Source organism: Erythrolamprus reginae, chromosome 11, assembly GCF_031021105.1.
Source record: "Erythrolamprus reginae isolate rEryReg1 chromosome 11, rEryReg1.hap1, whole genome shotgun sequence".
NCBI lineage: Eukaryota > Metazoa > Chordata > Lepidosauria > Squamata > Dipsadidae > Erythrolamprus > Erythrolamprus reginae.
In genome coordinates, this window is record NC_091960.1 from 24,290,333 (window position 1) to 24,307,998 (window position 17,666).

The window sequence follows — 17,666 nt, forward strand, 5'->3', positions numbered from 1 at the left end:
CATTTTCCAATCATCAGGAAGAGATTGGGACAGATAGGTTGGACCAGTGTTTCCCAACCTTGGCAACTTGAAGATATTTGGACTTCAACTCCCAGAAAAACAGCACAATGGGCAAACCGGAAGTCTGTTTTTCCAAACTTCTGGTTTGCCCATTGTGCTGTTTTTTGCACTTCAGGGCTTTAGGGAGTCTTCGGAGAGGGGCGGCATACAAATCTAATAAATAATAATAATAATAATAATAATAATAATAATAATTATTATTATTATTAAATAAATTTGTATGCCGCCCCTCTCCGCAGACTCGGGGCGGCTCACAGCAACAATAAAAAACAATATACAACACAAATCTAATATTACAAAGTTAAAAACCCATAATTTAAAAAACATGCATACAACATACCATACATAAACTATATAGACCTGGGGAAGATGTCTCAGTTCCCCCATGACCGAGGTGGGTTTTAAGAGGTTTACGAAAGGCAAGGAGGGTGGGGGCAATCCTAATCTCTGGGGGGAGCTGGTTCCAGATGGTGGGGGCCGCCACAGAGAAGGCTCTTCCCCTGGGTCCCACCAGACGACATTGTTTAGTCGACGAGACCTGGAGAAGGCCAACTCTGTGGGACCTAACTGGTCGCTGGGATTCGTGCAGCAGAAGGCAGTCTTGGAGATAGTCTGGTCCGATGCCATGAAGGTCTTTATAGGTCATAACCAACACTTTGAATTGTGAACGGAAACTGATCTGATTATTGATTATTATTATTATTATTATTACTGATTATTATTATTATTCCCTGAAACCTCCGGAGGGCAAAATGGCCTCCCCCAAGGCCCAAAATCAGCGGGCTAGTACACACATGCACGCTGGAGCTGACACGGAGGTTCGCCACAGGTTCGCCATCATGGTTATAGGGTTTCCTGCTTGAGCAGGAGGTTGGATTAGAAGACCTCCAGGGTCCCTTCCAACTCCATTATTCTGCAACACCTTCTTGGACTGTGCTTGTTTCTTCTGGGCAAGCTGCCATTTCACTTTTGTCCATCCCACCACCTTCCACTTATCACAAATACCTTGTCTCCAGGGAGGGGCTGCCCATTGCTGGCGGTGTGCTCCTGGTGGCGGGTGGGTGCATTTGGTGGCCATGCACGCACACGGCTGGTGTGAGATTCAGCTTCCTGCACATGCGCAGAAGCCAAATCTCACGCAAGGATGCTTGTGCATGCAAAATTTCACCTAATTTATGCAAATTTTTGGGTTGCGTGCATGTATGGAACCAAATTAAAAATGCTGAAAATTGGCAAAATTTCTAATGTGTGAACATCCTTGCACAAGATTTGGTTTCCTGCGCATACGCAGAAGCCAGATCTTGCGTCAATGTGCATGCCTGCCTGCCGGTCAGATGGAGCTGCGCATGCGGAGCACCTGACCGTTACTGTCAAGCCCAATGCTGCTTGTCTAAATTAGAAATAGGCACTAATTTGTCTCTCTTCCCAATTAAGCCATTCCCCATGGAGGACAAGATGTTTTTCCCATCATTTTGGCTCCATTCCTCCAGATTTCAACAGGACCACCAAACCAAGGCCAGCTTTCGAACATCCTGAAAACCTGGTTCTTCCTGAATCACAGCCAAAAATAAGAACATCCCACAAGACCACTTGAAAATGGAAGTTTACTCCTATTCTGTAAACGCTCTGTTATCCTCCTGGCGATCTTATCTTACCAGGGCAACCCTCCTCCTGCCCATCGTCCAACGTAATCCAGTCACCGGCGCCAAGAAAAACACAATGGCTAGTCTCAGATGTACAGTGATCCCTCGATTATCGCGAGGGTTACGTTCCAAGACCTCTCGCGATAATCGATTTTCCGCAGTATAGTGGTGCGGAAGTAAAAGCACCATCTGCGCATGCGCACCTTTTTTCCCATGGCCGCGCATGCGCAGATGGTGGAGGCAGGGAGCGACGAAAGTGCAGAAGCCGACAGATTGCTTTGAATGCCGGCTGCCCCTGCCCCCCCAGCGCTTCTGGCGCCCTCGCCGCTACCGCCCGCTCGCCGCTCGCCCGCCCGCCTGATCCACCCCTCTCACCGGCTAAGTAATGTAATTTCCATCCCTTCCTTTTTAGCCTTTTAAATGCATCTCCCTCGTCGCCCAATAATAGCTCGTTCCGGGGTTTGTTTTTTTGACCATCCAACGCGTGTTTTCCCATTCTTGGTGAAATTTATGTGAGAAATGCAAACCTGGCGGACCCCGCGGCCAAGCGATGGGGCAGGAGGGGGGCAAAAAAAGAGGGGGAACTGGGGGTTCCAACGAAGGGGGGGGGGCGCCACGAATTTCGTGTGCGGGTCCCAGGGAGGGCTTGTGTGTGTGGGGGGGAGCAGTTTCTCTCAGGCGAAATCAATCTTTCTCCCCTTTGGAAATGGATGGCGTTGTAATTTTTAAATTACTAAAGTGACTCTTGGTGATGACGTATGACGTCATTGGGTGGGAAAAACCGCGGTATAGCAAAAAAACCGCGGACGTATTTTTAATTTATTATTTTTTGAAAAACCGTGGTGTAGCGTTTCACGAAGATCGAGATCGCGAAAATCGAGGGATCACTGTATAGTCGTAACTTCTCAGGAACATCAGATTGGCTACCTCGATTACAAGCTCTTTACTCAGTGCAAAGCTTCCTTTTGGATAAACTCTGGCCACTGGGTCAATGTCCCTGAGCAATCCTGGCCTGTTTGGGAGACTAGCATTGGCTTGTGCTACGGGAGTCCCCAAAGACATGAAAATCGGTCTGGAGGACATTTGAAGGAAGGCGTACTTCTTGGAAGGGCTGTTGGCCACCAAGAAAGAGGGTGAAAGTGCCAGGCTCCAACCACCACTGTCCAGCCCATACGGCTCTCTGGCGGAAAGATAATAGGAAGACCACCTTGGCAGCTTGTCCCTGGTGTATTGGCAACCGGCGGAAGCCAACCAGCTGCCAGCGGGGCATCGGCACAGATGCTTGACCCCAGCGTAGGTAGAGCTGGACCACCTGCAGAGGAAGGGAGGAAAATGTTAGAAATGAAGAGAAAGTCATCAAGAGAAGAAAACATCAGCAGGTTCTTGACATCTTCAAAGCATATTCACTCTTTGTGCCGCTCTCAAATTTCCTGGGAAATTTTTCCGGGCTCGGGTTCTTAAGTAGAAAATGGTTCTTAAGAAGAGGCAAAAAAATCTTGAATACCAGGTTCTTATCTACAAGAGTTCTTAAGTAGAGGCGTTCTTAAGTAGAGGTACCACTGTAGATTTCTCAAGAGACAAATAAGATGGTTTGATACTCCCATCTCTTTAAGAACTTGCCACAATTTGTTGTGATCCACACAATCAAAGGCTTTAGCATATTCAATGAAACAGAAGTAGATATTTTTTTCTGGAACTTCCTAGATTTCTCCATGATCCTGCGTATGTTAGTAATTTGATCTCTAGTTCCTCTGCCCCTTCAAAATCCTGTCTGTACTTCTGATAGTCTTCGGTTCACATACAGTAGTACCTCTAGATACGAGCTGCTCCACATGTGAGTATTCCAAGTTACGAGCCATGACACGAGTGAAATTTCTGTTCAACACCCGAGCTCAAATTCGGGATGCGAGCCGAGCTTCCGCTAGGTGGCGCAAGACTCCTTGCTTCTGGTTATCTCGGCGCGAAAAACAAAGGCATTTGTTCGAGATGCGAGTTGATCAACTTACGAGCTCGGGTCTGGAACGAATTAAACTCGTATGTCAAGGTACCACTGTACTAGCTTGTAGAATTTTGAGCGTAATTTTGCTAGCATGTGAAATGAGTGCAATGCTGCGGTAGTTTGAACATTCTTTAGCATTGGCCTTCTTTGGAATTGGAATGTCAACTGACCTTATCCAATTCTGTGGCCACTGTTGAGTTTTCCAAATTTGCTGGCACATTGAGTGTATGCATGCAGACAAGCAACAGAACTGCCTCACCTCTTCACCATCTCTGGACCCAATGTTCTCCACCACCGCGGAGATGCTAAGATTGCCGCAAATGGGCACTTGGTCAGCACTCAGTACCAGATCCCTGTACTGGAAGGTGGTATATGAGAGTCCGTAGCCAAAGGGATACATCGGGGCCTCTTGTCCATAGTAGCGATACGTTCTGCCAATCATTGTGTAGTTTTCCATCGGGGGTACCTGTGGTTGAGGGCAAGAGTAGCTGAAGGAGATGGAAAGATTTGGGGCTATATGTTTATGGAGATTCTCAGTCATCCAAATATATTTCACCCGAAGAGCCCTTCACTCCTCCATTCGAAACAGAATACCCTGCGAAAATAGACTAACAATCCTGAGTCTAGAAAGCTTAGAACTACGGCGCCTAAAACACGATTTAAGTATTGCCCACAAGATCATATGCTGCAACGTCCTACCGGTCAATGACTACTTCAGCTTCAACTGCAACAACACAAGAGCACAGATTCAAACTTAATATTAACCGCTCCAAACTTGACTGTAAAAAATATGACTTTAACAACCGAGTTCTCGAAGCTTGGAACTCATTACCGGACTCAATAGTGTCAACCCCTAACCCCCAACATTTCTCCCTTAGACTATCCACGATTGACCTCTCCAGGTTCCTAAGAGGTCAGTAAGGGGCGTACATAAGTGCACTAGTGTGCCTTTCATCTCCTGTCCAATTGTCTTTCCTTTATTTCATATATCATATATATTTTCTTCCTTTCATATATCTTCTCCTCTATTTTTACATATTATCTTTATATATATTACTTCATGTCTATTCTCTTCCATATGTATTGTGTATTGGACAAATGAATAAATAAAATAAATAAAATAAATCCAGATCATGGTTGGTCCCAGAGATGCTTTTTCAACGGCAACTGGACTTCGTTTTTCCTTGAAGACGTTTTGCTTCTCATCTAAAAGGCTTCTTTAGTTCTGACTGAATGGTGGAGAATGGAAGGAAGCTTCTTGGATGACAAGAAAAATACCTTCGAGGAAAAACAGAGTCCAGTTTTCTTTGGAAAAAAAATGGAAAATTTGGGGCTGTAGCAAGCAACACGAGGGACTGTCCCTGCCTAGCCTTTATCAGTTAACTACCCTTGAATAAGTGTTCTAAATTGTCCGGATGTCAGCTTATTTTTCCGCAGTTAAGGTTTAATTACCGATTTGTTTTTCCTTGCTTTCATTTTAAACAGTGTGACGGCATTATTTTGGTGCATACTTTAAAAACAGTCCTTTCTATTCAAGAGGCAGTTAATGGACTGTATCTAATCCCCCATTGGAGACCCACAAAAAACTAATTCAATGGGTTGAATCTGCATAAAACTTTTAATTAAAAATTGCCAGCAGCCTTTGTGGAATCCAACACACTTCAAAGGAAGGATGGCAACAGACTCTGCGCTGGGAAAAGGACACTGCAAAATAGCACACCGGACTTTAATCTTACATGATGTATTTTCTGGTCTATATTTAGAAAAGTCAAAGTCTCCTTCAGCCCAACTGTGAAGAACTTCATAGAGTCTTTTGTGTAGTTTCCCTGGCAACAATAGAGAAATATTTTCAGGGGCTTTTTACTGCCTTCTTTCAAGACGATGTACAAGTTCCCAGTTCAGTCTGCAACTCTTGGGTGATCTCACCTTCCAATGGTAATCCCACCTGATCCCTGTTACACTTTTTGCGATCAGCCGAGGTGGTCAAGGGATCTGTTTCAGCCCTGTCCATCTTGAAAAAGGCCACCACATTTATAGTTGGGCTTTGGGAATGGGGAGGGGTGTCTTGGAACATTTTGGAAACTTTTGAGCATTCAAAATTGCTCATTCCAAGAAATGCTAGCATTCTGGTTAGAAGGATTCTCAGATTGTTAATTTTCAAGGAGGATGAAAAATGTCACGTTTTATGTCTAGTAGACCTGGGGGCAGTGGCTGTTATTTTTAGACATTACATGTGTATAAATCTCATGGATTTATCTTATCTCCTTATTTCTTATAGGCAGGTTGTTTTTCTGATTTTTACTATGTTGATTTCTAATAAGGAGATGTCTAGAGGCTTATGACTGGAGGGACATATCATTGCAATAAAATTAATAGAACAGTAGAATGAAATTAGGAAAGAATGAATAGAATAGAGTAGAGTAGAATAGAATTAATAGAATAGAATAGTCCTCGGAGAGGGATGGCATATAAATCCAATAACAACAACAACAATAATAATAGAAAAGGAATAAAATTAGAATTAGAATAGAAAGAAATTAGGAAAGAATGAAATTAGAATAGAACAAATAGAAAAGAAAAGAATAGAATATAGAAATATTCTACAGAGTCTACGGAGAGGGGCGGCATACAAATCTAATAAATAATAATAATAATAATAATAATAGTAATAATAAATAGAATAGAAATAGACATAGAATAGAACAGAATAGGTGATAATGAACCTATGGCATGGGTGTCACAGTTGGCACACATAGCCATATCTGAGGGCCATGCAAGGTATTGCCTATGTCAGCTCCAGAGCACAGGTATGCACTGACCAGCTGATTTTCAGTCTTCCTTTTGGCCGTTTTCACTCTCCCCAGCCTTTAGGAAAGCCTCCTGAAGCCTGGGGACAGCCAAAATGGGCCAACGGGCCAACTAGGAGTTCACTTATATGCATCACCTTCAGCCTCCTTTATGCTGCCAGAAGTCTTCAGGAACTTCTTTGGCTTTGGACAGTTGTATCCAGGCCTCCCATAGCTCGGCCCATTTCTTCAGCAGCTGGAAAGGCTTTCCTGAAGACCTGTGCAGCCAATAATAGAGCAGGCTTTCAGGAAAGCTTTGCTGGTTGCAAAAGAAATTTCAGATAGTTGCAACTATCTGAAGATAAATAGTAGGACAGCTCCACTTTTGTTTTGTTTCCGAACTTCCAGTTGGTACATTGGGCCATTTTTGCCATCCTCAGGCTTCAGGAGGCTTTCCTGAACCCTGGGGAGAGCAAAAAAACGGTCCAATGGGGCTACTGGAAATCCAGAGGTTTCAGCAAGGCCCGTGCACATGCGCAGGGAGGGGAGCACAGGGGTTGTGCGTATGTGGAGGGGGCAGCACAGAGGTTGTGTGCATTTGCAAGGCATTGCATTATGGGTGTGGGAACATGCATACACACTATCTTTCCATTCCATTCCAGTGATGGTGAACCTTTTTTTGGCTCAGATGCTAAAAGAGTGTGTGCAATAATGTGCGCACATGTGCCCAAACTATCTTTTGGCACCTGAGTCGGAAAAGTTTTACCATCACTGGAATGGAACAGAATGGAACAGAACAGAATGAAATTAGGAAAGAATGGAATAGGATAAGATGGATAATAAAATAATAACAATAATGAAATAAAATACATAAACAATCCCAGAGTCGTGGTATATCACTTAGATATGAGTGTATGCTGAGTAAAAACAGAAAATACTATTCGATTATGTACCATCTAGTACTCTGTCTAAAATTAGACTATACATGTAGTTCTTGACTTATGGCTATTTGTTGAGTGACCATCTAAACCTATGTTGGCACTGAAAAAAACCCACTTACAACCAATCATTGCATTTAAATCACAGCATTCCTGCAGTTAGGGGACTGCAATATATGTACTTGGCATATTTGTGATGGGTTGCAACATCCTGGAGTCACATACTTGCCCTTTGCAATCTTACTCACAAGTTTACGGCAAGTGAAGTCAATGGGCAAACCTGGCTTTACTTAACGGCTATGGCCAAAAAGATGGTAAAATTGGATGTGGTGATGATTGTGATGGAAGTTCCAGCTCCAATTGTGGCTATTAAGCTGAGGACTTCCTGAAGGTTTTTGTTATTGTTGCTGTTGTTTTCTTAAGGGAGGGAATATTTAGCTCTTTCCTCCATGTCGAGTGCCACAAAAGTCCAGGGAAGAGGTCCCATTCCCCAGCCATACCTGGTCCATTCCTGTCGGCCACGTAGCGGGCAGCCTGCCAGCAGGATTTGCCCCTTCAGCGCCCACCAACATCTTGGCCACAGCCAGCCCTGTGGTCTCAGCAGGAAAGAAACAAGCCACGATTGCCCCCACGCCATCCTCTTCCTTGGCCCAGCCGATGTCCAGAGGGCCGGCGTTGAACAGGAGCAGGATCACAGGCCGGCCGGCCGCTGAAACAAAAGGCTTGTGAGGTTGCAATCTGTGCATCTCTCCCAGGAGATGTTCTCCAGATATGCGGACTACTGTACCCATCAGCCACAGTCATCATGCAAAGGGAGAGCCAAAGACTCCTGTCCCTGGGAATTGCCTATCGCTCATCAGGTTCCAGGTGAGCAGAGGACTTGCTTTCATGAATAAAACCCATGGGTAACTTGCAGGTAAGTTAGAGGTGAGCAACACAGAGTCCAAAGGATGCCCCTAGCCTTGCCTTTTCAGCCCTGATCCCAAGGTCATGCAGCTAATATCTGAGAGTAAACCCCCAATCACTACGATGTAAAATTCTGCATTTTTTGGACCAAGGAGGTATACCAGTGATAGCGAACCTTTTTTGGTTCGTGGGTTCGTATGCGTGTGTGCACACATTCCACCCCCACCACGCATATACACACACCTCTGCACTGCCCCTGCACATGTTCACAATCCCCACCCCTCCCATCCCTAGGCATGCGCACAGGCCTCATGGAAGCCTGGGACAGGGAAAAAACAGCATAACGATCTAACCGGAAGTTTGGAAAAATAGACTTCCGGTTTGCCCGTTGTGCTGTTTTTTGCACTCCGTGGCTTCAGGAAGTTTCCCTAAAGTCTCCGGAGTGCGAAAAACAGCATAACAGGGAAACTGGAAGTCTGTTTTTTTCTGAAATTCTGGTTTGCCCGTTCAGAGTCCTTTTGCACTCTGGGGCTGCAGGGAAACTTCCTGAAGCCTCCAAAGGAGGAAACAGCCTTCCCCACAATGCCAAAAATCAGCTGGCTAGCACACGCACGCTTGCTGGAGCTGACATAGGGCAACGCCTTGTGTGCCCTCTAATATAGCTCCGTTTGCCACCTGTGCCATGGGTTCGCCATCACAGAGGTATACAATAGAAACATAGAAACATAGAAGACTGACGGCAGAAAAAGACCTCATGGTCCATCTAGTCTGACCTTATACTATTTTCTGTATTTTATCTTAGGATGGATATATGTTTATCCCAGGCATGTTTAAATTCAGTTACTGTGGATTTACCAACCATGTCTGCTGGAAATTTGTTCCAAGGATCTACTACTCTTTCAGTGAAATAATATTTTCTCACGTTGCTTTTGATCTTTCACCCAACTAACTTCAGATTGTGTCCCCTTGTTCTTGTGTTCACTTTCCTATTAAAAACACTTCCCTCCTGAACCTTATTTAACCCTTTAACATATTTAAATGTTTCTATCATGTCCCCCCTTTTCCTTCTGTCCTCCAGACTATACAGATTGAGTTCATTAAGTCTTTCCTGATACAATAGGAATCATGCAATGGTTTGAAGCAACAACTATTATCAACATTGACAATATTAAAAAATTTATAATATACTGGCTGAGTCAAGTTCAAATGCTACTAATTCAGTGTTTCTCAAATAGTGGGGCAGCCCCCCCTGGGGGCCCAGAGTGATGCTGGGGGGGGGCGTGACCCTGGGGAAAGTGGTTTTTTGCTACAGGGAGTAGGTTTTTTTTTTTTTGCATCGAACAATAGCACACAGCACATAGTAGGAGATATAAAGTGCAGATAACAAACCCTCAAGAGACACTATGGAAATATATTTAACAGGGATAAAAAGAAAGGAGGAGAGAGATGGAGATAACGAGACAAACGGAAGTCTCCCAAAAGCTAAGATGACAAAATATGATGAAGTACATGTAGCTTCACTGTGACTACGGTGGGAGAGGAGGAAAGACCGGTATGTTTACTGTGTCTAAAAACCGTTGGCAGCGCACAGCATGAAGCCAAATAAATTAAGGCGTCATTTAAACACGTTACACCCCAATCACGCTGATAAGACACTTGAGATTTTTCAACAAAAAAGTGCTGAATATTGCAAACAGTTGTCCTGGCAGCGAGTGGAGGGGGCATGAAATGTTTACTTCTTCCTGGGGGGGAATAAATACTGTACTAATTATAGGGACAGTATTCATGTATAGTAGCAACTGCCAGATTGGTTCAACTTTACATTCTACCCTACAACCCTAGAAACCCTCTGGGTTCTCCCATCTAAGAACTAATCTGGTCTGATTCTGGTTAGCTTTTCAAGATCTGCCAGGGTCCACTAGATGCTACCACCCAGTTGGGCCATAATCATTCAACCAGATCCTAAAATGTGGTCCAAAAAAGGCCAACATCTCTTCTAGTGATGTCACTTGGACATCTCCAGGCTTCTTGTGGAAAGGGACAGACAAACTCACCCCAGGCCACCGATGACTGCAGAAGGTCCAGTTGATGTCTGGGCAAAGACAAGTTCTTACGGTCATTGAATTCGGCCTCCATTGCCGTTCCTGAGATGATATAACAGAGAGTATGTGAAAAGGAAGCCTTTGCTATCCAATCTCTACGGGTGGGATTTTTTTTCTGGGAAGATGGAGGTTGGGGGAGACTTTCTCCCTGTTTATGGAGATTCTCAATCATCCAGGTCAGGGGTCTGCAACCTTGGCAACTTTAAGACTTGTTGACTTCAACTCCCAGCTAAGCTGAGGAATTCTGGGAGTTGAAGTCCACAAGTCTTGCCAAGGTTGCAGACCCCTGATCCAGGTCACGGTCGTCCCAAAGGTTCTTTTCGAAAAGGCACTTGGATTTCTTGTCCCCCCCCCCCTCTCTTTGAAAACGTTACGCTTCTCATCCAAGAAGCTTCTTCAGTTTTCCAGCATTTTAAGGCACAGGAGGTCCCGCAACCTTTCCAACTTGGCAATCCGGCTTGGTGTGTGTGAAGGAGTGTGATTGGCACGCACACGAGTGGAGCTTTGCACACAAGCGACCTTTGCTCGTGCAAGTGGAGCTTCACGAACATGAGCTTTCCCATCTTTCTCTCGGACCAGTTTCCATGGCCGGTAGCGGGCCATGGCAAAGGGATTGGGGGACCTCTGCTTTAAGGCTTTACGACCTCTGCTTTAAGAGCCGGGGTGGCGCAGCAGGTAGAGTGCTGTACTGCAGGCCACTGAAGCGGACTGTAGATCTGTAGGTCAGCGGTTCAAATCTCATCACCGGCTCAAGGTTGACTCATCCTTCCATCCTTCCCAGGTGGGTAAAATGAGATCCTGTATTGTGGGGGCCATATGCTGGCTCTGTTAAAAAATGCTATTGCTAACATGTTGTAAGCCGCCCTGAGTCTAAGGAGAAGGGCGGCATAAAAATCGAATCAATAAAATAAATAAAGGCAATTCTTCAGTCTATTGAGGCAGGGGTCTCCAGCCTCATAGTTGTGGCCCACTACCATGCCATGAGCCATTTAGCACTGAGTTATTATTATTATGATTATTATTGTTATTATTATTATTTATTAGATTTGTATGCCGCCCATCTCCGTAGACTCGGGGCGGCTCACAACAATAATAAAACAATGTATAACAAATCTAATAATTAAAAATCACTTATTAAAAAGCAAAACATACACACAAACATACCATGCATAAACTGTATAGGTCCAGCAGAGATGTCTCAATTCCCCCATGCCTGACGGCAGAGGTGGGTTTTGAGTAGTTTACGAAAGGCAAGGAGGGTGGGGGCAATTCTAATCTCCGGGGGGAGCTGGTTCCAGAGGTTTGGGGCTGCCACAGAGAAGGCTCTTCCCCTGGCTCCTGCCAGACCGCATTGTTTAGTCGACGGGACCAGGAGAAGGCCAACTCTGTGGGACCTAACTGGTCACTGGGATTCGTGCAGCAGAAGGCGGTCTCGGAGATATTCTGGTCCAATGAGTTGCAGATGTGTCATGTGTTCACACGCATGCATTCCCCACTTGTGTGAGCAGCAGATACGTTGGAATAGTCACCTCTGTATGGACTTTGGAAAAAGTGTTATGTCTGTTTAAATGCTTGCCTTTTCTAGCCAAATCCCTCAAGCCTGTGACTGCTGTATTTAAGTACAGTTTCCACTCCCTTGCTTCTTTCCCCTCTCTTCTCCCTTTTACTGCTCACACATAAAGGCACATTAGGTATCCACTTGCATAGAATGATTCATTGTTAGGTGAAGGAACCTTTTATTTTTCTTTGCACAGCAACTTTACTGTTGATTCAGGAAGGTAATGTGTATTTTATGGGTTTGCCTTTCTTTTAACTTTTGTATTGAGTGCTTGAATTCTTAACAGGATACACGTGCCTGCTGCTCATGCAAATGAGGCTGTGTGTGAGCTTGCCGCAGAGGAGGGATTCAGCAGGTTCTGACCAGTTCTGGAGAAACTTTGAGTTGTTCGTAGAACTGGTAAATACCGCTTCTAACTGGCCCTGCCCCATCTATTCTCTGCCGGCCGAGTCCCAGCTGATCGGGAGGAAATGGGGATTTTGCAGTATCCTTCCTCTGGAGTAGGGAGGAAATTGAATTTTTACAATATCCTTCCCCTGACATGCCTACCAAGAGCCTTGGCGCAATGGTTAGAGTGCAGTACTGCAAGCTGCTTCTGCTGACTGCTGGCTGTAGTTCACCAGTTCAAATCTCCCCATCGGCTCAAGGTTGACTCAGCCTTCCATCCTTCCAAGGTGGGTAAAATGAGGACCCAGATTGTTGGGGGCAAAATGTTGACTCTATAAACCACTCAGAGAGGGCTGTAGAACTTTGTGAGGTGGTATATAAGTCTAAGTGCCATTACTATTGTTACACCACAGAAACGGTAGTAAAATTTATTTATTTTTTAATCCCACCGCTGGCTTGCTGGCTGCTTGTATGAAACCACCTCCTCTCCCTCGCTAGTTGGTAAAGTTGGAAAGTTGGGGAACTCTTCTTTAAAGCAACTGGGTTTTTGGGTTTTCCTTTAAAACAGGGGTCCCCAAACACGGCAACTTTAAGACTTGTGGACTTCAACTCCCAGAATTCTCCAACCAGCATAGCTGGCTGGAGAATTCTAGGAGTTGAAGTCCACAGGTCTTAAAGTTGCCATGTTTGAAGACCTCTGCTTTAAGACATTAAAAAACAAACAAACGGGAAACCCAGTTGGCTTTTAAATGAAAGCACCTATAACTATATCTACGTGCATATAAAAAACATTGGCCTTCTCCGGGTCCCATTGACTAAACGATGTCGTTTGGTGGACCCCAGGGGAAGAGCCTTCTCTGTGGCAGCCCCGGCCCTCTGGAACCAACTCCCCCCCGGAGATTAGAATTGCCCCCACCCTCCCTGTCTTTTGTAAACTACTCAAGACTCACTTATGCCGCCAGGCATGGGGGAGTTGAGATATTCCTCCCCCCTAGGCCATTACAAGTTATGCATGGTATGTTTGTGTGTATGTTTGGTTTTATAATAAGGTTTTTTTTTAGTGTTTTATTATTGGATTGTTACATGCTGTTTTTATCATTGTTGTTAGCCGCCCCGAGTCTACGGAGAGGGACGGCATATAAATCCAATAAATTATTATTATTATTATTATTATTATTATTATTATTATTATTATTACTATTACTACAGAAACTGATTACATTTTATGTTTTTAATATGTTATTTGTCTGTTTTTCTTGTTTTTTCTTTCTTCTTCGCTTTATATGTTCTCTTTGTTTAATTTTTTTCTTTTCTTTCTATTTTTGCATGTAAAAACTTAATAAAGATTATCTTAGAAAAATAAAATAAAAGAAAGCACCTTTGAGATGACCACAACATCGATGAAAACAGAAAAGAGACCTCTCTGCCCAACAAAAGGGACTGGGGTGGAGAAAGCATCTCAAGAATAAAATACTCCCCAATTCTCTGGAAATTCAAATCAAGGGAAAAGGAGAAATGCTTTCAAGCTTGCAAGATTCTTTTAGTTTAACCTTACACTTCCTAAAAAGGCTGACAGAAGCCCAGCATTTTTAGGCACAGCTCTTACCTGTCCCAAGGCACACAACTACGATGTCTGCTCCTTCGACTGCAGCTTTCACATCTTTGGCGTGATACTCAAGACATTTCGGATGCTCACATCCAAGGGCACAGGTGACATTGGCTGAGATGGCTGCTAATCCCCTTCTGTAAATTTAATTTATTTTAATTTAATTAATTTGACTTCTATGCCTCCCAATCCCAATGGGACTCAGGGCAGTTTACAACAGTAAATAATATATAAAATATAACAAAAGTCAAACATTAGCTAATAAAGAAAGAATAAACCCAATGAACTATCCAATCAAACACACATGCATACAGAATCAGTTACAATTTGGCCATGATAAGATGTTACATTCATGGTTCCGATGCCTGCCGGCAAAGGCAAGTCTTCATGGCCTTTTGGAAGGACAACAGTACAGACATCGGGGGGCAGCTGGTTCCATAATGTCAGGGCAGCTACATAGAATGCCCTCCCCGCAGGCCCATCAACCTGCATTGTTGACAGGACCTGGAGAAGGCCAACTCCTTGTTATCTAATAGATCAGGAGACAGTCTCGTAAATCAGCCAGAACTGGTCTGAGAACTTCTCAGAGGTCACAAATACCAGAAGGATCTCGTTTTCAGAGCCTTGAGTTGTGAAACAGAATCAACCAAACCTAGGAACATCCTTCATACATCCCATCATGTTATAGATACATCTAAAGTACCTACCACCAGCAGAATACCCAAACTGGTGGTTGAACTGCAGTTGGCTTCATAGTTGAGTGTAATGAGAAGAAGGAATAACCCTGAAGAACAGGAGGAAGAGCCACAACCAAGATAACACTCAAATACTGTATTTTTTGGAGTATAAGATGCACCTTAGTTTGGGGGGAGGAAAATGGGGCGGGGGGGGGAGAATCTACCAACCAGGTATTCATCTGGCTAGCATCCTTAATCTGATCGAGCTCAGCACATCGTTTTATCCCCTAGTTCAGTGATTTTCAACCTTTTTTGAGCCACGGCACATTTTTTACATTTACGAAACCGTGGGGCACATTGAGTGGGGCAGGGGAGGGGGCTAAAAAAAGTTTGAACAAAAAAATTCCCTCTCTCTCTCTCTTCCTCCCTTTCGCTCTATTTCTCTCTCCCTCTTTCTCTCCCTTCCTTCCTCTTTCTTTCTCTCTCCATCCCTCTTTCTTTCTCTTCCTTCCTTCCTCTCTTTTTTGCTCTCATTCTCTCTCCCTCCCTACCTCCCTCTATGTCTTTCTCTCTTCTTCCCTCCCTCTTTTTCTCTCTCTCTTGCTTTCTTTCTCTCTCTCTTTCTCTCTCTCTTTTCTTTCTCTCGTTCTCTTTCTCTCTCACTCGCTCTTTCTCTCTCTTGCTTTCTTTCTCTCTCCTGCTTTCTTTCTCTTTCTTTCTCTCTCTCTTGCTTTCTTTCTCTCTCCAAGGTTCGCGGCACACCTGACCATGTCTCGCGGCACACTAGTGTGCCGCGGCACACTGGTTGAAAAACACTGCCCTAGTTAGGGCTGAAAAAAATCTTCGAACGGAGTAGCAATGAAAACAAGCCTGCAAAAACTTAGAGCTGGAAGAATACTTCTTCAGAGGGTGTAAGAATAAAAAAAATGTTGCAAGCCAGGAAGATTGTTAGCACCTCGTTAGGGCTGGAAAAAACCCTTTTTCAGAGGGAGTAGGAATGAAAGCAAGCCTGCAAAGGCTTAGGGCTAGAAAAAAACCTTCCCAGTAGCAATGAAAACAAGCCTGCAAGCCAGGAAGATCATTAGCACTCGTTAGGGCTGGGGGGAAAAAAAGCTTTGAAAAGCTACATTCAGAATATAAGACGCACCCAAATTTTCAGCCTCTTTTAGGGAGGGAAAAGGTGTCTTATACTCTGAAAAATACGGTATTGCTCACTTGACAGTGAGTTGGAGTGGCAAAACAATTTAATAAATAAAATAATATTATTAATATTAATAGTAATAATAATAATCCACATCAGCTGTAGAAAAGCTGAGAAGAAATCTAGATCAGAGCTCAGATCTAACATTATCAACCCTAATCACACCACAGTCACACAAAAATCTATTTGGAGGCAAAGAGGATTGTTGGTCTTACCTGGGTGTATAAATATTTTGGGGTTCAGGGAGTGGTGCGTAGTCCCCAAAGAGGAGATCAGCGTTGTCTGCAAATGGTCCGACCACCTACCAGAAAGAATAAGAGAAAGTGGAGAAGCTGCTGTCTCTCAGAGGAATACGAAGTTGCTTGAACATTTTTAAAAACCCTGGTCGGTCCACATAACTGCCTTGCCGCCAATTGACCTTAATTTGAGGAACTCTTTATTCTTCCGTTAACTTCAGGGTTTTTTTTAAGTTATCTAATATTTTGGGAGCCAGATGGTGTTGCTGATCTGTTGTGAAACCCCCAGAATTCAAACTGGACAATTTGGATGATATTTGCTCAGTCACGTTCACATACATGTATCAATCTCCCCATGAATACGTCCCAGGAGGGAATGTCTATTGGTTAGGCAAAGTTATCAGGAACAGGTTGATTTTGCAAATGTCCCTCGGTTAACACTTACTGCAATGGTCTTGTGCAACAGATATTCCTCCTTAAAAGGCAGCATTTCATTCCGGTTTTTCAGCAAAACAAAGCTCTGGAGGGCAGCTTTGAGGGCCAGAGCACGGTGGCCTTCTGACTGTATAACCTCAGCCCCCAGGGCATTATAGGGGTTCATGGCTGGTGGGTCAAATTCTCCCAGGCGTAGACGAGTAAGGAAAAGGGGACGGACCCGATCCCGGATTGTCTGCAGGAAGTAGGGAGAAGCAGAGGGTCTTCAATAAATTACAGAGGAACACTGGGGGTGTGTGTGCCTTTTTTACAATCCCTTGGCAATCACAAACTGGGTTGATGACTCCTATGATAGCGAAAGGATCTATACATTCAGGATCTGGGTTTTTACAAAGTCTTTTTAGGTTAGGGTTAGGGTTATGATGTAATGCAGCTGTGAGAGCAATCATGGGCTTTCCCAAATATGCCCATGTTACACAAACACTCCGCAGTCTGCATTGGTTGCCGATCAGTTTCTGGTCACAATTCAAAGTGTTGGTTATGACCTATAAAGCCCTTCATGGCACCGGACCAGATTATCTCAGGGACCGCCTTCTGCTGCATGAATCCCAGCGACCAGTTAGGTCCCACAGAGTGGGTCTTCTCCGGGTCCTGTCAACTAAACAATGTCGCTTGGCGGGACCCAGGGAAAGAGCCTTCTCTGTGGCAGCCCTGGCCCTCTGGAACCAACTCCCCCCAGAGATTAGAATTGCCCCCACCCTCCTTGCCTTTCGTAAGCTGCTTAAAACCCACCTCTGCCGCCAGGCATGGGGGAATTGAGATACTCTTTCCCCCTAGGCCTTTGCAATTTTATGCATGGTATGTCTGTATGTATGTTTGGTTTTTATAATAATGGGTTTTTAACTGTTTTTAGTATTGGATTATTATTATATGCTGTTTTATTATTGCTATTAGCCACCCCGAGTCTCTGGAGAGAGGCGGCATACAAATCCAATCAATCAATCAATCAATCAATCAATCAATAAATAAATACTACTTAGCAGTTCCAAGATTTACAGTTGAGCATGTTGTGTGTATGCTGCTAAGGAATAGCAACTCCAAAATAGGGAATTGGAGGGCAACAGCAAAGATT

General features: G+C 44.2%; 1 protein-coding gene across 1 annotated transcript in view; it reads right to left on the reverse strand.

Annotated features, from left to right (window-relative positions):
- Positions 1–2,508: 2,508 nt before the first annotated feature.
- LOC139174189 (uncharacterized) overlaps positions 2,509–17,666 on the reverse strand; it is a 41,037-nt gene continuing 25,879 nt past the window's right edge. The window contains exons 9-15 of the mRNA XM_070764382.1: positions 16,545–16,769; positions 16,079–16,164; positions 13,986–14,122; positions 10,387–10,476; positions 7,927–8,135; positions 3,962–4,168; positions 2,509–3,015 (exon numbers count right to left, since the gene is read on the reverse strand). Coding sequence (XP_070620483.1) covers positions 2,728–3,015; positions 3,962–4,168; positions 7,927–8,135; positions 10,387–10,476; positions 13,986–14,122; positions 16,079–16,164; positions 16,545–16,769 — 1,242 coding nt within the window. The 3' untranslated portion in view covers positions 2,509–2,727. The remainder of the gene's footprint in view (positions 3,016–3,961; positions 4,169–7,926; positions 8,136–10,386; positions 10,477–13,985; positions 14,123–16,078; positions 16,165–16,544; positions 16,770–17,666) is intronic.